The sequence below is a fragment of the Lacerta agilis genome, chromosome 14 (assembly GCF_009819535.1).
Source record: "Lacerta agilis isolate rLacAgi1 chromosome 14, rLacAgi1.pri, whole genome shotgun sequence".
NCBI lineage: Eukaryota > Metazoa > Chordata > Lepidosauria > Squamata > Lacertidae > Lacerta > Lacerta agilis.
Genome location: NC_046325.1, coordinates 19,313,405 through 19,339,259, shown reverse-complemented (window position 1 = coordinate 19,339,259; position 25,855 = coordinate 19,313,405). Strand labels below are relative to the sequence as shown.

Below are 25,855 nucleotides of genomic sequence, written 5' to 3'. Positions count from 1 at the left end.
AGTGCCTGCCAGCACCATAAGAACATTCATTCAAGGCAGGACTCCTCAAATTGCTTTTGTAAAAAGGATGACAACAAAACCAACCAAGCACTTAAATACCCATGATTTGATCATGGTTTTGAGGGAGTTGTTCTTTGTTAAATGATATGTTTGCCTCAACTCCCATGTTTTTGTGCCAGGGCACCACTGGAAAGCACTTGATTTGGTGGTGGACCTGTGAAAAAATTAAGAGTTTCAAGAAGATTTGCTGGATACAACTTGTGTATGTGTGCCTTCTTTTTCTGGCAATCTGTTATTTTCAGCTCAGTGTACTTTTTTGAGGGGGGGGAGAGAGATAATGTAACCTACCTTGTTGCCTCATCATGGAGGCAGTGAGGGGCCACACAGAGGCTTAACACATGCCAAGGGAAGTCCTCAAGGCTGCCCTGCCATGTTGGCAACCCTAGATCTGCATCACAATTGCCTTCCATATTTTGCAGTGTAACGTAATATTGTAGTAGCTTAAGCGGGGTGGTGGTGGTGGTGATGAGGGAATTTTTTTAATAAGGAATGGAGCTTGTCTATAAGATAGCCAATTTAGATTTAAAAAATGAACATGTCTAGAAGCTTGTGTAACATTCTACTTGTCCTTTAGATTGAAGTGAAAAACTGCAGCCCTGTCTATCTGGGAGTGAAACTGACTGAACTCAGTGAGGCAATGCTTAGGTGGAAGAATGCATAGATTGGGGCTGTATGTATTCCCCACTCATTTTTCTTAAAGGCTGGAGTAGCAAGCAATCCTGTTTAATTTTAAAATTTGTGTGTGCTAAAAACACACATAATGAGTTGCTTAATTTTATGTGGCTTACTTCCTTGCTGTACTTGAATTCATGCAGGCAAAGAGGTTCAACCTTCTTGAATATGGTTTAACTCAGAACAGATGGTCCTACCTCCATTCCACAGTCCATAAGGTGAGAACAACCTTCAAGCACCATAGTTAATTCAGTCCTGACTGTTTTGGTTCCTGTGCTGTAGCACAAAATAAATAATAATAATAATAATAGCAGAAAAGGGAGATTAAATTTCAACCCAGGCCTAAGTGACTGGATGTTGAATAATGGCTCAAGCCACTTTCAACCTTTAATTAAAGAAAAGTGTGATCTGGTGTGGTGAGTGGTCTAGGCAGAATAAAGAAATCAAACCACTGACTACCATCCAGCAAATGCAGGGAACAATCAAACACTAGTTAGTTATACTAAAGTTCCATTGAAAGTGATTTAAAATATTGAAGGGTACAGTTAGATGATTGACTGTATACAATTTTGTTGCTTTTTATATACCGGTATTTAATCACTTGATGTCGAACTGTAATTTCATTTTTCTGCACTAGGAGATGAAAGCTCTTCTAAAGTCATGTGAAAAATACACCTGACATGTCAGCAGGAGAGCCGTATTCCAGGACCTAGATGAGCACCTGTGTAGCATCTAAGATAACTGGAGGGTGCTTCTGGATTGAAACCTGGATGAGTTCTCTCTTCCTACATGGAAAACACATCCTAGTGGAAGAGGTTGCAGACATCAGGAACCTTTTGCAACACTTTGAGAGAATAAGTACCACTTATGACAGGCCAGGAAAAAGATGAGTCTTCCTTAGACAGCTCTCTTTATTAGAAGCCCAGACCTGCCATCTGCCCAATGAGGTTCTGGACCATAAAGCACCTACAGTTCCCTTCTCTCCCTCCCTCCTGCATGGAGTGCATTTTTAAAATATTTTTGGTGCCTTGCTCTTATATTTTAAGATGATATGTAGCTTCAGCCCAAAGAAGCTGCGAACATTAACCATGTCCGTCTACCCTGAGATAGCAAGAGACAAGACTAGGCCGCTGGCAGCAAGTGAAACCCCAGCCCATAACAGTTGAGAGCAGAAAAACACAAGACACTTCCCACCCCACTGTGGAAGGCTTAATTCAGCCATAAGGAAGACCGGGTCACACCACTTGATACATCTTTCTGCATTTGCAGACGACAACATGTGACACACAACAAACAGAAGGCTCAAACTCACTGCCCCTCCCTGAGCACACACACACACACGCACACGCCCCATGAGATCTTGTAGTCTTGTAGTCATTTCAGATCCTCAGTCAGTTGTACCTGACCTCCAGCAGCTGAGTTATCTCTTCTAAAGTTGACTGAGATTCAAACCAATATGACACATATTTATCTTTCCCTGACTTAAAAAAAAAGCAAACACAATCTGCCTCAGGCACCTGCAAGTCGAAACAGAAGAGGTAGGGGGGGCATGCTGATCCCTTTACAATCTTTCTCTTGGTTGTTTTTCTGCTCAGAGTCACAGGGCCTCCCCTTCAAAATGGGGGAAGTTCCAGAGTTAATGCTTTCATTTCTCTACCCACTCACATTCACAGAAAGACACATCGACATACCTTGTTTGGCCCTAAATTAGAATGAAATCCAGAAGGACTTGCGTCCTCCACTGAAAAACTAGCTATCAGTCTGGATCACCAGAATAGGTTTGAACTATTTGCAGACATGCTCCACTATTCAGCCCCTTATACAGTACAGATTCAGATTAAGGTGCTGCTGCTGCTGCTGCATAGAAAATATAGAAACCCCATGTTCTGTTAATATGTGGCTTTTTAAAAAGCGGCACAATTGTAACCTAGGTAAATACATTTGTTAAATTTATAATTAAAATATTTCTTTATTCATAAGGGCTACCCAACATGGATTGGGATGCTGATTTCCGTGAACTAGATTGGGTGTGTTCCATTGAGGCCAAACAAAAGACATGGGGACTTAAAAACTTCTGCCATGAAAATTAGAACGAACTCTAGCTGAAGAACCATTCACCTTAACATTTAGAGCCCAAATGTGGAAGAGTGTTCTATGGGCCCAGTACATCAAGAAACAAGTTTAAAAACTGCTGTGGATTGAGTTATTTTCCCCACCTGCAATGGCCAAGTACCTATATCAGCCTTCCCCAGCCTGCTGCCCTCTATATATCTTGGAGTACAAATCCTATCAGCTGCAGCCAACACACAGTATCTGGAGGGTAGCTAGCTAGAAAAGGGTGACTTAAATTATGGCTCAGGTCCCTGGGGCAAACAGACGACCACAGCATTTGCTAGAAGGCCACATAGGTGCAGCCTTTTGTCCCCATGCTTGCAAAATGGACCACTCAAAAATCTAGTTGCTGACCACAGCCCTAAGTTAAAAATGTAGCTATTTCTTCTCATAGCTGACCAGGTAGGCCAGCTGGACTAATTCCTCAGCCTGTGAAGGAAGTGAACTGGAATTTGGAAATATGGGTAGGTGGCCTTCTGTCCAACCGTGAACAGGAAGGCGGGAAGAAGACAGCAGCAACTGACTTAGGTTAGCGGCAGCTGCAGTCATCTCTATCAAGAAATGGAGAAAGACATTTTCCCATTTTATGCTGAACTAAGCTCTGGAAAGTACCCACTCTGGCTAATATGTATAGCTGCGAAAGCAGTAGGTGGGGTTCAACAGGAAAACAGACATTGCAAGGTGATCCCCAAATCCCTCCTCCCGGAGAGAAAGGGGAAGCTGAAGCATGTTGCAAGTCAGCTGTAGACCCAGATTTGGTGAGAAGAACCAGAAGTGGAAATCTGGACTCTAGATCTTCCTTCCATCCAATCTAGTTTCAAGGCCGCTAATTACCCCTCCGGAGGAGCGAGGGGGGAGCTGGTTCAGTGCTTCAAGTTATTTCAGAGCAAATGAATGTATACAGAGCATCTTCCATAACAGACTAGCTGTAACCCATCCATTCCTTTCCTCAAGGTCCTCACCAACACTCAGTGCAACAGACCTCAATACCCAGGTGTCTAACCAGCCCTTAAAAAATAAAATAAAAGTATTGCATGGTGTCTGAAAGATACCTGGATAAAAAGTCTATTTAAATAACTTGTCTCTATAAAGCAGAGAGGCTGTACTCAGAACAAGTGTATTCCATTGAATTCCTATTCACCCAGTGCATACGTCACCCTCAAAACAGGTGAAAAAGATGTCCAAAACAATGATGTTCTTCCTTCACCGCCACCAAAGCTAAGGAAGTCTAGCTCTGATGCAGAAAAGCCTGCAGCCAGCAAGAATTGATGCAAGAGGCTTCGGGTACGGATAACCTTTGCTAGCGCCATCAATAGCTTCTCACAAGTTACAAGGCTACCGGTCAGCAATTTAGAATTCTTCTTAACCCAAGAATGCTTACAAGGCCACCCACCCTGGATGGCAATTTGGAAGAACAGCTGAACACCACAATCTAGAAGCACCTCAACCAATGGAAATCCATTGCCGTAGACCCCAAGGTTTCCAAATCCTATATATGTTTATCCACAGATACTCAAAGCAATGGGAAACCATAACCCCAGGAACGAGAAAATAACACCACTCTGGTTCTAAGTGAGTTGTATAAAAAAGAAAAGAAACAACGTCCTTCCTTGTCTGTCAGCCCTTGTCAAAGACTTTGATTGACAGGAACTTGTGGCCTACCCCACATCTTAAATCTGTGGGGTTCTTCGATGGGAAGGGTGGGACCCAGACATGATGCAGTCATTCATTCCATGGGGCAGGCGTGGTTGCCAATCCACTGCAGATCAGCCACTACTCCCCAGTGGAGATAAAGGATGCTGACCACCACCAGCACGTGCATTATCTGATGGCTGTTGAACCAGTAGTCGAAGCGGCCCGGCTTCCAGCGCTCAGGCACCCGCGAGATGTTGATGACGCCCCCGAGAAAGGCCAAGCCGTCCATTATGAGGTATGAGCGCAGAGAGGAAGGGTGGCCAGTGCCCAGTCCCACCCATCGCAGGTAGAAGAAGAAAAAGCGGAAGAGGGCTTGCCAGGCAAAAGCCCGCAGGCGCCGGAAGCTGGAGCTGGCAGTCACCGCGCAGAAGATGCCGTAGCTCGACAAGCCCGTGTAGGCCAGCAGGGCAGCCGTGCGGGGAATCGGGGTGCAGGCCAGCGTGCAATAGATGATGGGGAGAGCACCTGCAGGGAAGAGAGAGAAACACAGTCGCCCATCAGGAAGTTATGGACAGGGTGGGGTGAGGGAGAAGCTGGTAATTATAATTGTCATTTGTGTGGCCAGCCTCCACCACTGGTAGGGTGGTCAGGCTGCCGTCCCCACACTCTCAAGCAGACCCCCAGGACCCCTCAGTTCTGCATCTAACTCAACTCTACATCCTCTCCCTTGCCAGATTTCTACCACTCCCAAATGAACTTTGGCTGCTCACTGCACATTATTATTAATTATTATTATTATTAATTGATTTACATGCCCAATTCAGTTTGGCTCCTACATCCCACACACTAGCCCGCTCCTGCCTTCCAGGCACTTGTGTTGATGCTCTACACTTTATTCAGGCCTTCAAGAAGTGCTCTCCCTCCTCTGCCACTCCCCGTTTGCTGTGTGTCTTGTCTTTTTTGTTTGTAAGCCTGGATTCCGCTCCCCCCCCCAAAAAAAAACTTCTTAAACATTATTTATTGATGTGAGCCACTTTGAGGGACAACAGTTTTTCTGGCTATTTTGGGGTAAGTAAGGCTTCCCAAGTTCTATCCCTGGTAGGCGCTGGGAAGGGCCTCTACCTGAGACCTGCCGCCCGTCAGCCTGGGCAGGACTGGGCTAAACTGGACCAATCGTCTGATCTGGTATCTAAGCTTCCTAAACATCATCCACCATAGGGAACATTTTTGGCTCTTATCAGGATCTGCTTCGCTGCCCAAATTTGACAGGCAGGCAGAACAGGTACACAGCCCACACAAGATTTGGCCCAACCCTCCCACCCAACCAGGTGACAAGTGGGAGGTTATAGTTTTGAACAAAGAGCCTCATGGGCAAAGATCTAAGGGGTCGCCATCTAATTTTGTCTCATTCTAGGATCTGCCCTCTGTGATACCTGTCAGTACCTATGTCTATGTGCTGTTGTCCCCATCAAAAGTAGGTGTTATATACCTCTCATTTCCAGCTTCCCACGTCTCCTCTGTGCCAGAGTTTGGTCTCTACCCGCATCCCAGTAAACCGGGGAGGAGAGCACTGTTAACTCACCCAAGGTGTTGACCATGCATACCCCGCACATATCAAGGGTGAGCAAGGTATGGTAGACGGCGGGGCCTCCCTCGTGGTTCATGAAGAGGTGGTAGAGCACACTGCCGAGCTGTGGGAAGACACAAGCCAGGTAGTGCGCTATTCCTAGCCATGAGACGGAGAGTCGGGTCCACGGAATGGTCAAGGGCAGCACGAAGAGACACCCCAGCAGAGGGATACCTGAAAGAGAGAGAAGAGAGCTGGCCTAGTATCCCATCCAACCAGGGACAGCCCTGAGACCCCACCATCTTCACAACTCTTCCCACACAGTGCCCCACTCTAAAAGTTAGCACCAGGTGTATCTTCTCCAGTTTTCAGGCCCTTGGCGTCTCTCTCCCCCTCCCAACCCACATCCTCTGCTCCTGCCATCCCATTTGTCATGTCACAGAACACAGTTGGAAGAAAAACCGTGGAGCATCAAAGCAGCATCGGTAAAGCCACCATTAAAGCATTTTTGGATGGGGGCAGCCTGCTCGTCTCAAGCAGTGGACACCCTTTGACACGGTTTAACCATCATGCTCTTGCAAAGCGATGGCTCCGTTGAGGAATCTTTGATAAGACCCTCCAGGCCACCTGTTCTAGTCCTCTACCAGGTACAGAAGCATAGATTGAGCTCTCTCGCTCTGTGTGTAAACATTAAAGCAACAGCCTTTTCCCACTCCCCCTGAAATTTTGTTTCTGACAGTGAAAAAAGTTTGAAGCGAATGGCAAGCGCTTGCAATTTCCCCAAGCATCACCTGTTCAGTGTGTGCTATGGAAACTTTTGCAGCATTGAAAAACATTTTAATGAGCTAAAGCTTCCTCAATAATTACAACCGGGGGAGGGAGGGACCAGGCCAATGTCATGTTCCTCCCAATGCGGTACGGACTGGGTTTCTTTTCTTTCCACCACCAAAATGCAGCAGCCTGGTAGATTCTTGACCTGTGGATCCAGCCTGCCCTACCCTCACTCTTCCTTATCCCCACTGAGCTTCAACTCTCCCCTCTCTCATCCTCCATTTCCCCCAGAGGCTGCAGCTTTACACAAACAGATTAGGTCTCCCTGAACCCAATTACTGTGCTAATTGAGGCTGCCCAAAGCCAGATCTCAATTAGGAACACGATAAACATTCATTAGGAGGCCAGAAATACTCCTTTAGAGAGAGGCAGGGGAGAAACAGAAGAGAATCTCCCAGGGAGACCGAGTCAGCCCCTGGCCCCAAGGGGCCTGTCACCTAGCCCACAGCTAGGGAGAGAAGAGTTGCTGCTACCAACTTTTTTTCTTCCCTCCTAGCAGGTCAGTGCCCTTTGTTACCCCATTACCGCAATCTCACTTGTCAGGAAAAGCTGCACCTCTTCTCAGTTTCTGCCTGAAAAACAGTCGCTTCAGTCAGGAATCGGGATACACACACTGAAGCGGAGGGGGGAGCCTTGGGCTGAATATACGCCATACATTTTGAAAACATGACTTCCCCCAGAGAATCCTGGGAAGTGTAATTTACCCCTCACAGATCCACAATTCTCAGCACCCTCCTTTCCCAGGATTCTTTGGGTTAGAACCATCCCAAGTGGTCACTCCCCCGCCATGCGAGATTATCTGCTTCTCTAACACATACAAGGGACAGAGAAATGGAACAGGTGCCTCTTATTTGCACAATGAAGCTCTAGGATACAAAACACATGCAACCCTACTCTTTTATGCAACTGGTGAACATGCGAGCTTGGGCCATGGCAAGGGAATCTGTGTGTTCCCCCTGCACAGGTGTTGCTGCTGGACTTCTACTCCCATCATGGGCATAGCCAAGGGGGGGGGGGACAGGGAGGGGCAGCTCCCCCCCCCCCCAACAAAAGTCCTGGCTACACCCATGGCTCCCATCACCCCCAGCCAATTTGTCCAATGACTAGGGATGATGGGAGGCGGAGCTCCAAAGGTATCAAAGACCATGAGCTCCCAAACCTTAGAATCTCTGCCGCTGGACAGAGTTTTTCAGCACTCACATGAGTAGTGGTGAGGCAGAAGTGGGACATAATGAAACTGCCTTATCTAGTCTAGTATTGCCTGTTCTCACTGATAGCAGGTCTCAAAGTTCTCGAGCACAGCCCTTTTGCAGACTTTACCATTTCCTTTTAAATAAATTATTATTATTATTATTATTATTATTATTATTATTATTATTATTATTATTTTAAATCCAGTGGAGATGCCGCAGGTGGTATCAGGAGCAGGTGCCAGGTGAGCCATAAATCACACGGCACCAGTGAAGTTAATTGTGTATTCAAGAAAACAAGGTCGACATGTTAGGCGAGGCCTAGTGACAAGAGCAACTTGCCCCTATGAGGCAGTTCCCACAGTTCCCTAAGTCTCCTACACTCCCAGGTCCTTCCCAAGCAATCTGAGACTCAGTCGTGTGCCTGCCTTTGCTCCGCCCTCTTCATACTTCTTCTAGTTCTGGGAGACCAGGGGGAGGGGAGCTTGCCACAGCAGGAGGGAGAGACCCCCTGGCTTCTTCACCAGCGTGACTCACTTCTGCCTCTTGGCCCCTTCCTGTCCAGCCTCTGCTTCTGTTTCTGATTCTGGACTGCACTCGGCCACTGCCTCTTCCTACTCACTAAACCCTGTTACCACTTCAGCTTCTGACACCTCCTCCTCCAAGCCTGCTCTCTTCTCCCTCTGACCACTCATCGTCATCCCACCACCAATCCCCTGGCTCTGAACCTTCTTCCCCTTGGGGTTCCCCAGCTGGGGCCTCCCACCTCTCCTCTGCACTCACCGACATCTGAGGCCTAGGCTCCTGGGGTGGGGAGGCACTATGCCACTACATGGTTTTTTCCTACTCTTCCTGCCACAACTACCCTGGAGAGTATGTGACTGGGCCCAAAGTCACCCAGCAAATTTCATGGCTGGGGAGGGCAGGGAGCATTTGAAGTCAGGTCTCCCCAGTCCGAGTCAGATTCCCTTGAATGGTATATTAACAGCAGCTGTTTCCCCAAACTACGGCAAGAGGGTGGTCCATGGCAAAAACAATGAGTAAACCCATTGCTCCCCATGTTGTTGGTAGTGCAGTGGTTAAGGTGACTGACTAGGACCCAGAAGCCCAGGGTTCAAATCCCCACTCGGCCATGAAGCTCCCTGAGTGACCTTGCATCAGTGCCTCTCAGCTTAATTACCTCGCAGGGTTGCTGTGAAGATAAAAACAGAGGGTGGGGAAGAACCATATGTGCTACCTTGAGAAAGTGGGTTATAAACATTCTAAATAAAATTGGCAAACAGGTTAGGCAGCCGGGGGCAGGTTATAACCTCAGAAACATAGGAAGCTTCCTTATACAGAGTCAGGCCATTAGTCTGTCTAAGTCAGTATCACCTACACTTGCAGTGCCGCTCTAGGCTCTGGGCAGAGGTTGCTCCCATCCTTACCTGGAGATGTGGGGATTGCATTGCACGTGGCTCTAACGGTCAAGTCAAGATGAGCTAGGATGACTTTCATCTCTTGCACAGCAGAGACTATGAGGATTTAATCTAAACTTTTGGGCTACAGAGCAGGGAGCAATGGCTGCCACAGGGCATAAGCCGAGCGCACCTGCCCCCCCACCACCACCACCCCAAAGCCAGCGTTTTGGTAAACGGCCCCCAGCATCCCCACCTGATGGGATGACGGTCCCAAGGACGAGGAGGAGGGCTGTGTCAGCAAATAACTTGGAAGCCTGCATTTTGCTGACGGCGGGGGATTGTGGTACCCACGCGCCAGCTGCACAAGCGCAAAATGCCTCCAAAATGCAGCCAGGCCATTTAAAGAAGCCACGCAGCAACTTGGCACCCAGGCGCTGGGAAGGTAGGTACTGTACATTTTAACTCACAGCGCCACCTGAAGAGGGAGAGGCTGTTCTGCCGCAAACATCCCAAGAGGCAAGGTGGCAGAGGAGAACCGCTCTCTCCAAGCCCCGGGGAAGGGAACGGCCTCGGACCTGCTCCAAAATCCACACATGGGAACAAAACGGGAAACACAATCCTGTCTTTGCCAATCAGATGTTTTCTACGCAAAAGGGGGGGGGGCGCCAAACAAAGGTATGAAAAGGAGTAGGGGAATAATTGTCAAGGTCAGGTGGCTCTCATGAACTATACTACCAAACGGGTTTCGGTACAGAATTCACCAAGTTAAGAACTCCCAGCTGTTTGTGTGTTGTTGTTTTTTAAGTTAGTTTTTAACCCTCAAGACTGAAAGTGTAATGCAGCAACTACTAAGAATCTGAAAGGTTTCTTGATCGGCCACAAAGCACAGAAAGAAATCTTGGATAAGCCCTCTCTATCACCTATGCCTACCTCATAAGGTTGTTGTGATCTTTTATTCTGATTCTGTTTCTTTATTGTGCAGATTTGTTGTTTTATTTATATTGTAAATGTTATTGTTGTTAGCGGTCTTGGACATTTTAATGGAAGGGTTAGGGTATAAATCTAATCAACAGCAATAAGGGAAAAATGAATACTCCCATCTATTCTGCCCCCGAATTCCTTCCAGCGGGGCGACAGGGAAGGAAATATGATAAGTACATACCGACCTGAAGGTTTACATAGAAATGATAGCAAGATCTCAGAAGTCAGAGTTTGGAGAAGGGGGGGGCAGGACTTGTGTGCCTCCTCATGACTGGCAGGAGAAAAAGGGCTTGCAAGATTCACACAAATTCACTTAACACTGTTTGCAGAATTCAGCCATCCTCGGCACAACATTTAGTGTTCTGTTCCCACCCACCCCCAGCGCACACATACACAAAATCCTTACAGCTGTCCCCTGCAGAGTTATCAAGGCTTGGCCATTGAACTCCGCCACTGAAGTGGCAGGAGCCTTGCAGTGAGATCTGGCAAGCTTCCCAGAGGATATCTTGCTTCAGGGCAGATGCTTGTATTGGTTGCCCAAAGCAGACTTCAGGCCACACTTCAAAAAATAAAGATAGGGACACGGTGGAGGGGAGGGGGGGCAGCGCTGTTGTTTCCCCACTTGAATAAAGCAAGTTACACCTGAAATATTCTTACTCTCTGTCCTTGTCTCCAGGCCCCAGCACCAGCATCAGGGACATCCAAGTTTATTCTCATTTTCCCGCCCCGCTGCACACCCAACTCTGCCTTTCCTGTTCTCAGTTTTCTGCAATCGCTGCTGCAGACCTGTCACAGTAGCACAATCCCGGCCTTGCTCTCCTCCCCAGGGACATGTTAGGGATCGGATAACAGACCCGGAAGCGTCAGGACTGTGTAACATTAAACAGTCATGATTTCACGGTCTGAGCCAAAGACTCGGGGCAGGGGAATATACACCGTGAAGCGCTGACGTTGTGCGATTCTGGCTCTACACACATAAAACCCATTCTCAGAGCTAGGGATGTTCCCTTCTCACTCTCTCTCCTTTTATTACATTTCACTGTCATTTCCAGAGGCTTAATCAAGGGTAACCTCATTTTTCAGAGAGCTGAACCAATCCGCCCTGTTACAGCTATTATTCATACAGCCCAATCAATGCAGCTCCCCCCCCCCCATTTAAAACCCAAGTAGATGCCAATCCAGACCTTAATGGAGGGGTGGGCAAGAGGAGGAGGAAAGGGACAGAGATCAGAAGGAAGGATCTGTGTGTATTGTATGCAGAAATGCGGGAGCACATGAGGCTCTCACGCTTTTGTGTTAAACCTCAAAGGCCCACCTACTGCCACAGTTCAGCTTGCCACCTCCGAGGTCAGCTGCTCAAGTGTAAGCCACTTATCCCAGGAACTGCTATTTCAGCATCTGGGACACGATATGTCCTGGCGCTTGTATGGGGGGGGGGGATGCATGACGTTGGACCCCTTGGCGGGATGGAAGGGGCAGGGAAGAGAAAAAACACTGAGCCTATAATTGGATCATCATTAACTACCTGGAAGGAGCTAAATAAATACAGTTCCTGAAGACTGATAGAAAGTGGGAGGCTGCAAGGCTGTCTCTGTAGGAAAAGAAAGGGGCACATGGCACCAGGAAGCAGCATTATCGCCTCTTAGTGCCAGGCTTGGTCCTTGGCCATAGCAGTAATGAAGGGCGAGGATGTGTGCCCCCCCCCCACGGCCAGAAGGTGCAAACAAGGTGCATTTCTTCCTCATGCGTGATTTCCAAAAAATGCAGCAAAGTCCACTCATTTACCAGCAGTTGGGTTTTTTTGAATGGATTTGGGCCAACAAATCCATGGGCAGATTTGCCCATCAATGGTGTTTAAACCCAACCAGCAGGCCCTGCAACAAAATGTTGCAGCATGGAGTGCTCCTGTTCACTGAGCCATCCTTGCCCTCTGTGAAGCTCCATTTTATTCCCTCTTCCTTCCCACCATTTTTCCATTTGCTATCCCACATGACGGTCAGTCAGCATTCTGTGGTCGGTGAGCATGCTCAGTCCTCAATGGGCTATTTGCGGGGAATCTTCCCTCACTTTTCTCTCATGAAGGCTTTTGGGGGGTATTTCTGTAAACCTTGGGGGTATCCTAGAACTTGTCAATCCCTCCCTCTTATATGTATGTGGTGTCGTTTTGGCTATATAAGCACTCACTTCCGAACACAAACAATAGAGGGAATTGGTTTTTAAAAAAATTGAACCTCCATGTTCAGGAGGAGTATACCACCCATTAACAGATACTGGGGCCAAACAACAAAGGATACCCATCTCCATGACCTACTTTGAGATCATTCTAGTAATATCAGGGCTGGCCACTGTTGCACAGGTAAGCTGGATAAGGTGAATTTTGGCTTGAGACAGAAAGGCAGTTGTGAGGTGCTTCTATGGGGGTGTCTTCACCTTCGGAGATTAGGCAGATATACAACACACACATCCAACCACATTTGCCTGGCACCGTCATCTTTCAGACAAGAAACCAGGCTAAATCAGTCCTGTTTTTCATGAGCCTTCAACAGCAATTAATATTCTCCTAGGCACCGTCTACCTCTATTCGTTTTTAGACTGTAAAATTTAATTTGTCAGGTTGCTTATTCAATTTGTTTTACTGCCGACACTTGATACCATTTAAATTGTAAGTTATCTCAAGAATGCAAACAACAGAAGGTGGGGGATGAAAACCCTTCTCTTAAAAAAAATGAAATCAATCCGCCTTGTGTGGTCCTAGCTGAAACGGCAGCCTCAGTTCCCCCATCTGTGAAAGGGAAGGGAAAGCTTCGCTCTGCTCACTAAGTGACACATGCTGAAGAAGAAAACCGGGATCACTTTATAAAAAATGATTAGTAGCCGGAGCAGGATGCTGCAATGGTATTGAATCTCTCACGCTATTTGAATGACATCCTGTGAGCCAAAAGGGGTGTGTGTTAAGTCCAGTCTTACTTTCGGCCACATGCAGGGGGTAGCATTTAGGGGTGGGTGAAATTCTGCCCAGTGTCCTCATCCTACCTCTTGGCTGCACAATGTCACTGAGGTCAAGAGGATCCGGAACAGCTCACATTACCCACACAGCTGCCTCCCTCCCAGAAGAGTGTGGGTACTGCCCGCCACATCCTCTCAGCAATACAAAAACCTCCCAGATTCCCAGCCCGCTGCAACACCTCCTTTCCTGCTGGGTCCACTACGTTATCTCCAGGGCCCTTGCGGTCCCCTCACTCTCTGCACAGCATCTATGACCACCAGCCAGTAGAGCTAACCTTCAATCCCACTCATCCATTTATCCAACGCCTACCTGTATTTCTGCACCACCACCCGCCCCAGACAAACTCCCGTTCCTATCTAGGTCTCTGTTTTCCATGCACCTGTCAAGAGCCAGCAAGGTGTAGGTAGAGTCATAGAACTGTAGCGCTGGGAGGGAGACCCCAAGGGTCATCTAGTCCAACCCCCTGCAATGCAGGAAGCTCAACACATGGTCTCCCCCATCCCATTTGAAAACATACCAATCCGTGCTTAAGCTTTGCAAACGTGCTAGCAGGTAGGTAGTTATCAGGTGGGTAGTTATCAGGTAGCACGGGGAAGATCTGGGTTTAAATCCTGACTCAGCCAGGAATCTTATTGTGGGCAAAGAGAAGGCCATGTATGGCATCCTGAGGACTGTATATGCATACACACATTTCTTGGTTTTGTGAGTGGCAGTATTTATTGGTATAGAGTACCAGCGCCTGTTTTTCCCTGCCAATAGCGGACGGCACTCTCCTCAGAGGCTGGAACTGTCGCTTGAGGCAACTGCCTCGCCTAGTGGACAGGCCGACCACGCCAAGAGAAGCCAAGATTCCTGGATTTTATCCCTCACCATTCTCTTCTTCTCACCTGTGGAACATTCTAACACCTTTTGTCCTTCAGAGCAGGAGGGCGTTGAATATATAGATATATTTTTAAAAAAACTATTTCCAGGGCAGCTGAAGACAGGTGGGAGATTAAGATGGGAGGAGGGAGGATCGTGAGGAGAGGGGTGGGGTAAAGTAAGTTATGAATTTTATTAGGACGGCTTACCAAGGTACTCTTTCGCCAGAGGGAAACATGCGATTTGGAGAAGGGAAGAAATATTTAGGCTTTTTATGATAAGGTTTTGAATAAAAGATTTTAAGGTAGGAATTAGAAGTAATAACAGCAATAGCTTTGCTAAGTTAAGAGAAAATAGGATATAAGAAGTTAAGATTTAAAATATGAATTTATGTGATTAAAACAAGTTGAATGACATAAGGTACATAAGATGTTTATTTGAAGATTAAGGTATGGTGAATGATTGTTAAATTAGTTATAAAGTTACTAAAGTGGATTAGAAATAGAACGCAGAAGAGAGAATGGGCGAAGTCCCCATGAATAAGATTCAAAATAAGAATTTAACAAATAGATTCCTGTGTTTCTGTGGTGTTAAGGTATGTATAAGTTTTTATTTTTGTTATTAGTATTGTTTATTGTATTTGTTTTGTTTTATATGTTGATTCGATGTTTTTATTTCTGTATTTGTTGTCTTTTTATGTGGAAACACCAATAAATTTTTTGAAAGAAAGAAAGAAAAGCAGGCCCTTCTAATCCCCTGGGAACCGTGACTCCATAGCTGCTCCCTGCCCCCAGGTCACAAATGTTGGGCCAGGAGAGCAGAGCGGACTCAATCTCTCCATTGCCTGGATTAGCCAGGATCAACGGCTGCTTAGCCCCCAGAGGGCTGGAAAGGTAATTCCCAGCAGGGCTCCTGGGTTCTGTGAGGGGAGAAAATGAGCAAGAATTAGCCAGAGAAAGACGCTCTCCCCAGGGCCCCGTGCAAGATATTGGGCTGCCTGAGGCAAAGGACACAATGGGGTATCCCTCCCACAGTAGACAGAAGCTGATATGAGCAGCAGTCACCTCTTGCTTCAACAGTGGGGACGGGGTAACACCCTCTACTGCACCTGAGAGCACCAGGCTTTTTAAGGGGCGAATGACAGTCCATGTAGAATACACAGCTCTGTTTTCCGAAAGAAGGAGGTCACATCTGCACCAGAAATTTAAAGCACCAACATGCCACAGTCATGGCTTCCCCCAAGCGATTCTGAGAACTGTAGTTTATTAAGGGTGCCGAGAGTTGTTGGATTCCCCTCACAATGCTCCCAGTTCCCAGAGTGGTTTGACAGTCCATCCTTCTTCCTGAGGAACTCTGGGAATTGTAGCTCTGTGAAAGGAATAGGGGTATCCTAACAGCTCTCAGACTGTCTCAAGTGGGATGATAGTGCTTTACACGTCTGGGGCAGATGTGGTGTGAATGGCCAGGGGGCTTGGAAGAATCAGCCACCACTGCCCCATAAGTATCTGCCGCCTGAGGCTATAGTCACGCTCTGCCTAATGACAGATTGGGCCCTGAGCCTCTCACAGACATATGAGGCTAGCTTACACCAAGTCAGGCTACTGGTTTATCTAGGTTCTAGAACAATATGGTTTTACTCTAAACAGGCAGTGGCTTTCCAAAAACTTGAGTTCTTTCATAGAATCCTAGAGCTGGAAGAGACCACAAGGGTCATCTAGTCCAAACCTCCGCAATGCAGAAATCATTTGCCCAAAGTTGGACTCGAACCCATGCCTTTGAAATTAAGAGTCTCACGCTCTGCTAACTGAGCTATGCTTCAGCTATCCTTTCACTAGGCGTTGAACCTGGGATATTTGAACAGAAAGAAAGACTCTGCCCTCAAGCTGTGGACCCAACAAATCAATAGAAACTGAACTGAACCCCCATATGCAGGCACGGTATATCCCTCCCCCCCCAAAAAAACAAATCGATCATGGCTGCCATCATTTTCATGCACTGTTTTTTAGTCTTCCCAAGGCTATTGATAACACAGTGTTGGACGAGTTCAACCTTCACCCTCATCTAGTGAAGAAGTACTTATGTTCCTACTCCTGCCTGATTTGTTCCCTGCGATTTATTGGAAGCCGGCCATGGGCACCGATGCTGCCAAGCAGTTCCCAGGTGCCGGTACATGCCGCTCCCTGGAGATTCCCCACCCTGACGATGCTGCCAAACCAACAGCATGGTATCCGCGAGGCAATTCCCCTGGGAAGCTGGCATAAGCAAGTTTACACATATACAAAAGTTCCACTTGCCTCAGCGGAACAGAAACAAAACAACTTTCCTGGCCCTGTTGGCTTCTTCTAAGAAAACGCCTACAACAGTCGTTGTTTGGGGCAAAATAGTCCTGGCCTCATATGCACACAACGCATGGAAATCCCTTCTAAAACCACGGCAGCTTCCCCAAACTATTTCCCATAATTCCTTGAGGAGGAGGAGGATGGGAAACAGTGGACAAGATCCTCAAAAGACCACCATTTGGTCCCATTCGGAGAAACAGCCACAGGAGAGGGTTGGATATGTACAAGTATGCTCAGTCCATGTGGGACAGCAACTCAGATTAAAATAGACCTGGCCTCACACAAAAACAGGCCTTGCACATCCCAGAATCCTTTGCAGCATGCAAGGATTCCATGGCAGGCACAGAGGGATTGCCTTGAGAGAGAAAGCAACAATTCCTTTAGAGTAGGAATTTGAAACCTCATGCTCTTAGCCAGGGACCTACTCCCTTCTAACACCAATACAAGGAAGGAAACCACAAATTCATCCTTTCTTTAGGATATTGATCCATTAAACACCCACACCCCATCAGGTGCGTCAAATCTCAAGATGACGTGGCTCAGGCTACTTTATTCTAACCTTTGAAGCCTGTTAGCTATACGTCGAAGCTGGCAAACAGCTTTATTGGTCCCCTAGAAGTGCCCTTCAACGCTTCAGCACACCCATAATTGCTCCACGTTGCTCTTTGCCCTCATTTGACACCGGCTGTTGGAGAACAATTCCCTTCCTCAAGTCAGGCTCTTGCCACAACATGTGTGTAGGAGCAAAGACTTAAAAAGTCGTATATTTGAGCAGGAAATCACCTGGGTGGGGGGGGGGTTATGTGTGTATTGTACCACAATTCTGCAGGAATGCAGGGGGAAGGTGCAGAATGCATCGTGAGGACTATTCTGAGAATCTCAGCCTTCACCAAAAAAAAAGAAAAGGGGTGGGGAGAAAAGAGGAGCAATCCAGCCCATACGGTTGCAAATAAACACTGGAGAGCATGTGGGCAAAATAGTGCTTATTGTAGGCTGCACAATGAGATTTGCCCGTTTTTAAAAATACAGATCATCAGAAGACACAACACAGAGAGAGAGTGTGTGAGTGTGTGTGTGTGTGTAAGGGGTAAGCAGTGAGGTGATGAAATTTGCCAATAGTACTGTTCAGGGTCATTAAAACAAAAAGATTGTGAACACAGGGGGAGTTCCAGTCGATGCGCATCACTGGGCTCCTTACTGGTGGTTAACCCTTCCCAGACTTCCAACACACGGGTTGGGGTCGGATATAGTCGGTTAGGGTCCAATGCCTAAGCCAATACCGCTCAACATCCATAACCAATAAAGTTGTGGCCTTTTCGCCCATTAAACTTATATGATGTGTCAAGTGTCATTATTTCCCACGGGGCGGGAGGGACATTGCCACGCAACCTCTCCAAACTGAGTGAACAAGGAGTTAAAAGGCAAATGCAACTCCATGTAAACAAGTGTAAAATGATGCATGTTGGGGCAAAAAAATATTTATTTCACATATTTGCTTATGGGGTCTGAACTTGGGGTGACTGACCAGGAACGTGACCTTGGGATCATAGTGGATAGCTTGCTGAAGACGTTGATCCAGTGTGCGGCAGCAGGGAAAAGCAAATTTCATGCTAAGGATCGTTAGGAAAGGAATTGAAAATAAAACTGCTGATACCATAATGCTGTGATACAAGTCTATGGCGTGACAGTATTTGCAATACTGTGCAGAGGTCTGGCCACCTCAGCTCAAAAAGAATATTGTAGAGTTTCAGAAAATGGCAAGTGAAATGATCAAAGGGATGGAGCAACATTCCTATGCAGCAAAGGTTGCAGCATTGGGGACTTTTAAGTTTAGAGGAAAAAATGAGGAAGAGGTGGCATGACAGAAATGTGTACTATTATGCATAGAATGGAGAAAGTGGATGGAGAGAAGTTTTTCTCCCTCTCATATAACACCAGGTCTCGTGGACATTCAACGAAGCTGAATGCTGAAAGATTCAGGACAGACGAAAGAAAGTACTTCCTGCAGCGCATAGTTAAAACTATGGAAGGCTGTGACGGGCCCCAACTTGGAGGACTCTAAAAGAGGATTGGACCACTTCATGGACAGCAAGGCTATCAATAGAACCAGCCACAATGGCTATGTTCTACCTCTGCTGTTGGAGGCAGTGAATACTTCTGAATACCATTTGCAGGGAATTGCAAGACGGGAGAGTGCTGCTATCCTCATGTCTTGCTTGCAAGCTTCCCTGGGGCACTTGGTTGGCCACTGTGAGAACAGGATGCTGGACTAGATGGGCCATTGGCAAGCTCTCCTCATGTTTCCAATAATGGACTACAGATGAATCACGGCAGCTTTGGGTGTCCCTGAAGTAATGTGAACACTCAGAAAACTCTGCCCGGGACAAGGAAGAGGAACAAGGAAGAGGAAGCTTCGGTCCTTCAGAGCTCACAGGACTACACCTCCCCATTCCTGACCCCTGGCCATGTTGGCTGGACCTGATAGGAGTTGGAGGCAGAGAGTTGGACTCTCTGCTTCTTTGTTAGATATTCAATAAGGAAAGACAAGCGTTCAGGTGGGACACGTCAACAGCCACAGAAGCCAAGCAAACGCCTTTCCTTCACTGCCGTTCTCAGGGAATCCATTTCAAGAATATCCAGCTTGTTAACTGACCCCACCCTACTCCACCCAGTGAGCTGGGGCAGGCTGAAGCCATTCCCCAAAAGATGCTTTCGTTTGGGCTTGCTGCTGCCCGCTCCCTCCCTCATCCATGGTGAGTAACAGCGCACAGCTTGCACAACATGCTGAGCCTCTGCTTGTGACACATGGAAGGGGTCCTGTGGGCAAGAGAGCTCGTAAAAGGGCAGCTTGCCCTTACAGGGGAGACCGGATTATTTCATGAGCTCACGAGAACAGTGAGGAGGAGGAAATCCTGCAACCTCAACTCTGCAGCTTGCTCAATTGCCCAACTGGTCCTGCTCTCCGCTCTCATTACCCAGGCAAATTCATTTCTCTGGCCGTGTGAGCATTTTCCTTCCTTATTCCCCCAACACAGGACAGTGGGAGAGCAGAGCAATTCGCTTCTTAAGAGGCGCTGGGAAACTGTAACCTAGTTACTCATCATCGGCATGGGGGGAATGGCTGCAGAAGCTCAGTGCCGGGGGGGGGCACACTTTGCATGTGGTCAAAAGCTACTTGCTCTTATTTATTATTTCATATTCATATCCCACCTTTCGTTCACAAAAGACAATATACATGAGATTCCCAGGAAGCCATCTGTCCACCCAGGCACTATTCATTCAGTGCTCTGAATGCTCACAGACTATCTGTAGCTGAGGGGGCTGCAATAGATGCCCACAGATCATACCTGGGATGGTGTGTTGTTAGGAGGGGGTCAGGGGTCCAGGACCAAGGTCTTTTTTGTACCAGACCCAAGATCTTCTAGCCCTTCCCTTCTTTCTTAATTTCTGTAAACTTAAAGCACTTATTAAAAAAAAAATATTACAAGGCACATTTCCTAGAAGTCATGCTCAATTTGGATAGAATCATAGAATTGCAGAGTTGGATGGGACCATGATGACCATCGAGTCCAACTCCTTGCAATGCAGGAATTTTTCGCCTAACACCCATGACCCTGAGATTAAGAGTCTCATAAATGTCATGCAAATTTCTGTCACAGGGCTGTGCTCCAAGCCCTTTAGGGTTCTAGCAACACACCTGGCCTGGGACATGACATGATTATTACTTTCCCAAGTTCTACAGTTTAAAATTTTAATTTAACTTTTATCATATTCTATTATTCAGCTGAGCATCTTTTAATCTATTTTATTGTTACTAATTGTAAACCAGACTGCGCTGTTTTGTTTCTGTTTTTGGTTGTTATGTATATGGGCTTAAAGCCGAAATAAATTTATACTATTTCCCAAGTTCTACAGGTGGCATAAAAACAGGTTCTGGGTGAGAAAATGTGCAATAAGGAGGCCTAAGGGGTAGGAAAGCATTGCAAAACCACCAACATACTTGCACAATAGGTTTAAGCGTTACTTTCAGTGAGCCAAAGGATATAATCCTGTCTGCATGGTTTTTGTTATATCTCTACAAGTTAAAGGGTTAGAAGCCTTCCCCCCCCCCCATGAAATATTTTAAATAAATAAAGTACATACATGCTGTTCAGGAATGGGGAGAAGAATATTTCAAAAGTTTCAAGGGCCGTTTGTAGTTACAGCTCTGGACTGAACTCGGACAGCAATTATCTTCTTCATACTTTTATCACGGCCTCTCCCAACCTGGTGCCCTCTGAATGCTTTGGAGCACAATGTCCACTCCGCTTGGGGCCAATATGAGCAAAACATATGGAGGGCAAACAGATTAGAGGAAGGCTGATTTATGACATCCCTTCCAATAGGAGAGCTAGGGAAGGGCAGTCACTAGAAAGCCTAGAGGTGCTGGCTATTCAACCAGGGGCCTTTTGCATGCAATCTGAGCAACCAGGAAGTGCTTTGAATGCTATATATTCATGCTTACTGTTTCTCTTTCATCTGGCTAAAGCAGGCTGGCTCAGTATAAGAACTTAAGAAGAGTCCTGCTGGATCAGGCCGATGGCTCATCTATCCTGCTCCCACAGTGGCCAAACAGATGCCTATAGGAAACTGGAAACAGAAACTGAGCACAACAGCGCTCTCCCCCCTTGTCATTCTCAGCAACTGATACTCTGAGGCATCCTGCCTTTGATAGCAAAAGAGCACAGCCCTCATGGCTTGTATCTCAGGATAGCCTGATCCTCCATGAATTGTTCTAATCCTCTTTTGAAGCCATCCAAGTTGGTGGCCACCGCTACAATTTGTCACCACCACCCCAAGCCCAACACCCAAACCAGCCGGATGGTGTGGTCTGCCAGGTGTTGAGCAACATCCTCATTTTTTGTATTCCCAGGTGGGCAGCAAGAACAGAAGGCGTAACAAACCAGTGGGTTCCAAGGTGTCCAGGCCTTACATGCAAGCTACTTTTTCAGATACAGAATTTACCTTGTCCTGATCTGTTGTTGTTGTTTTACCTCTTTTTATGTTACATTCCTATTTTCAAAACAAAATAAAAAATAAAAAAATCCTTCCAGTAGCACCTTAGAGACCAACTAAGTTTGTTCTTGGTATGAGCTTTCGTGTGCATGCACACTTCTTCAGATACACTGAAATGGAAGTCACCAGACCCTTATATATAGTGAAAGAGTGAGGAGGGGTATTACTCAACTCAGAAGGGTGGTGGGAATGGGTGATAAGTATTGACAGGTGGTGAGAAGTATTGACAGGCTGCATTGCCTCCCCTTACTCTCCCCATACAGAAAGGTTTATGGCTGTGTGAATATGAGCCTATAATTTCTGCCCAAACCCTCCCAGAATGGAGCTTTTCAGCTCAACCTCCTTTAGCATAGCCGCAGGTGCTTGTGTCCAGAACAATCCTCATTGAAACCAATGACAAAAGCACATTGTGTGTTTTGCCCTAACTCAGCTTTGCAATGAATGGGAAGTGGGCAGAGAGTTCTAAAAGATTCCACCCCCCCTTTGCCATAAGTCAGACAACAACAACAACAACAACAACAACAAAACAAAGCTGAATGAGTGAAGGGGTGACAGGGAGTTGGAGCTGGGACCTTTATGCTCCAACCTAACAACAAGGTGCTTGAAAATCCTCTTTGATTTTTGCAAACCTTTGGGTCCATCTAACCCAGCCTCTTCCTGCTCCACCACCTGAGATGATCCTTTCAATCTGGAGGCATCCAAGACTGAACTTGGCTTTCGGCATGCAAAACATGCCCTCCGCAGCTAAGTCTTTCACAGGAAGTCAGCTGCTCTCCCACAAACCCACACAGGATAATACAAAGTTAAGGCTGCCATAGAAACCCTACCAGGAAACAGGGCACACAGCTAATAAGCGAAGTGAAACTCCCTTGGCCAATGTTAGCTCAGCAACTTTGCTCCGACTCCGGCAAACAGTCACCTTAAGCCCAGAAAAATAAACTTTTAATTATTCACCATTTGAAGGGGTGGCTCGTTGGAAACGGACAAGGAAAGCAGAATGAATGAGCACTGACATCCGAGGGGGGACGAAAGCCGGGGTTGGGGAAAGGGGGAGAAAAAATATGCAGGACGTGGAGACAGGCATCTAAATTGCCCACGGAGAGCTGGCTAGGTTGCAGTGGGGCTGTCGCGTGCGTGACACTGAGGTTGTCCATGGACCCTCCGGTGGCTAAGATGCTGCCAGTCTGTCTGGGGATCAGTGCGCAATGGAACTGGAGGACAGAGATTGGCGGCTGGGGGAGAGGGAAAAGGTATGAGAAGGGACGCGCGGCTCTCAAACTCCGTCGGGTGGGGTGGGGGAGAGCCAGGCCCTGCGAAAAGGGTCCACGCCGACGCTGTGGGACCGGGCAAGGAAAACGGAAGCAGGAACAGCAACCTAGGGATGCCGAAATGCACCAGGAACAGACCAGAGCAAGGGTACAAGAGCTCTGGGCAGCCGGCCGGAGATAGAGGTGTCTCGGTGCCCGCTGCACGCCTAGGGCTGGCGGCCGGTGCAATCGCGAGGAGGGCCCTGCAGGAGAGCAAGCACGGAGATCGGCGGGCATCGGAGCCCGGCCGGAGAAAGGGCGGCCGACGGCGGTGGGGTTGGGGTGGTGGAGAGGCCGGTGTTAGACACAGACTGCGGGGAGCAAGGAAGGGAAGGCTGCGGGGACTCACCATGGGTGTAGATGTTGCCCAATTCGTTGTGCAGGTAGAAGAGGCTGCGGAGGCAGCCGGACCCGGTGCTGATTGGCCGGTAGCCCGTCAGCACGAAGCGGTTGAATTGCAGGTGAGGGGGGGAGCTGGCCCAGTCCAGGAGCCGGGGCCCCCCCAGGAAGGCCATGGCCGGGCTCCCCCCCCGGGGTCAGCTGCTGGCCGGGCTCTGCATCCTCTTCCTCCTCTTCCTCCTCCTTCCTCCTGCTGCTGCCGTTGCTGATGCTGCCGCTGCAACGAGCAGCTCCTCCTTGGGCTTCCCCCTAGCTTCGCTCCCCTCCTCGGGCTGAGCTCACAATCCGGCCCCGCCCACCGCCCTCATTAACATAATGCATGCGGGTACCACTGCTCTGCTCCCCTCCTCCTCCCCTGCCGCCTTTTCTCACGCCGGGCCGGTCCCCCTATCTGCAAGGCTTCCGCGCCAGCCCCGCCCACGATCCCGCCGCTCATTTGCATAATCTCTGCGCCGCAGTCGCTCTGACTCGCACATGGCTGCCCGGATCAGGGTTCTGCACTCTGCATAAAAATGACAATATATGCAAGCCACGCCCTTCCTCTCCGGGGCCTACCAACCGCCCGAGCTTGACTAAGAACTGTCGTTCCATTATTAGCATAACGGACGCCCCGCCCTCCCTGCGGTGGGTGTTAATAGGGCGTCCCGAGTCCTTGAAATTCGATTATTTGCATAACCCATTGAGACCCGCCCCCAGCAGCTTTGTCAGCGATGTCCGTGATTGGAAGCGCGGAAGATAGGCCCAATTGTAAACCCCAAAGCAGACAAAAGACGCCCCCGAAAGGCAGGAGGGTGTATAGGTTTGACGCGGTTATGAAATTAATTCCTAAATCCTAGAAAGTCACTCCCCTAAACTGCGTGGTGGCCCGTCACATAATAGGACACCTCTTTGATTTTTTTTTTAAAGTAATCCCCAAAGCGCTATTGCAATAACGTTGTTTGTGCAAGGAGATCTCATATTATTAGTAGTATTTGCATGTGTTTCATAATGCTGTGATTTCCTACGCATTTATAGCGCCTTGTGAGTTTTCAGCTTTCAGAGACATAACGTGATCCAGTCATCCTTGCAACAACCTTGTATGGAAGGCCAGCGTTATCCCCATATTACAGAAGCGGGACTGAGGCTGAGAGCGGTTTGCCTATAACCGCGAGTCTCGCAGGAGTGAGGTTTGATTGAGAGACTGCCAGGTTCATAGTTCAGTCTGCGGGCTGGCAGCAGCCACTAAGCTACACAGCAGTTTTATTAATAGAAATATAACTCACGCGGGTGATCCTCCTCTTTATTAAAGCAATAAGTAACTGGGAGGAAAGGCTGGCGGAGGGGTGGGAACGCTGTAACAATATTTGCACAATGTTGGATACAGCTTCCCTTTTACCTCTTGATTAGTAATAATTTGGGTTCGTTATTGTCATGTTCATCTCAGACTACTTGCACATTCCAGATTAATGCATTAAACTCGTTCTGCCCAGGCAGAACATAAGGAAAGCTAGTGGAACAGACAGGAATTACAATAATTTATTAATTACTCTCTCAGCATTGCCTCATTAATCCAACTGCGTTGGGTGTCTCCCTTTCGTCAGGTGCTCCTGGCAGGTGTAGGGTAACAAAGTTTTCCCCTCCAAAATGGAAGACAATATTATACAATATGGAAAAAAATATGAGGGGAAGGGGGTTACAGCACAACCCTATGCATGATTAATCAAAAGTTCAGTGGGACTTCTTTTATTTATTTTTACATTTGTATCCCACCTTTCCTCCAAGGACCTCAAGCACACACTTTTCTCCATTTTATCTTCACAACAACCCTGTGAGGTAGGTTTGGCTGAGAGACAGTTCCTTCCAAGGCAGTGTGTATAAGATTGCAGCTGTAATTCCTTTTGTTTTGTTTTGTTTTGAAATGCAAAACTCAACTTATAACATTTGAATGTGTATTTAATTAAATATGTAAACTCACAACCTTGGCCCACATCTAAATCTGACTTACCTCAAATTTGCATGCAAATTAAACATGAATCTTCCGCTCGCTGCGTTTCCATTTGGAATTATTATTTAATATGAATGGGAATAATTCATATTAAATGAGTTTGGGTGCTCAATGTGATTGGATGTTCATTATATTTACGGCTGTTTCGCTTTTTTTGGGCCTGGTATGCCATGTTGTAAATCCAAAACAACCGCTGGATTGCAGTCAAGGTTTTGAACTCATACCTGATTTGGGCCTGTTCATTAAAACTTCAGAACAAACATGAGGGAAACACATTTTTTTTAATGTAGGTTAGGTTGTAAACATTTCTAAAATAAGGCACTGTTCCTCTGGTGTCTCAATCTAGGAATTACACCTGTGTTCTTGGAAACCCTTGTGAAAGCAGGAAGTCTGTGTGGCCAGTGACGGCTAGTTAGGCCCAGCACCGACACCCAGTACCTTTGGGCAGTTGCTGG

At 47.3% G+C, this 25,855-nt stretch overlaps 1 protein-coding gene across 2 annotated transcripts; it reads right to left on the bottom strand.

Annotated features, from left to right (window-relative positions):
- Positions 1-1,625: 1,625 nt before the first annotated feature.
- PAQR4 (progestin and adipoQ receptor family member 4) lies at positions 1,626-23,705 on the bottom strand. 2 transcript variants are annotated; one of them, XM_033171147.1, is made up of 3 exons: positions 23,367-23,703; positions 6,062-6,280; positions 1,626-5,004 (listed from the first exon to the last, which is right to left on the bottom strand). In XM_033171147.1, exons 1-3 carry the CDS (start codon positions 23,530-23,532, stop codon positions 4,571-4,573), a joined length of 819 nt encoding a protein of 272 aa, XP_033027038.1. In that variant the 5' UTR covers positions 23,533-23,703; the 3' UTR covers positions 1,626-4,570. The 2 variants fall into 2 exon arrangements, with proteins under 2 accessions (XP_033027038.1, XP_033027039.1); XM_033171148.1 differs by lacking the exon at positions 6,062-6,280 and having other exon boundaries at positions 23,367-23,705.
- Between the last annotated feature and the right edge of the window lie 2,150 nt (positions 23,706-25,855).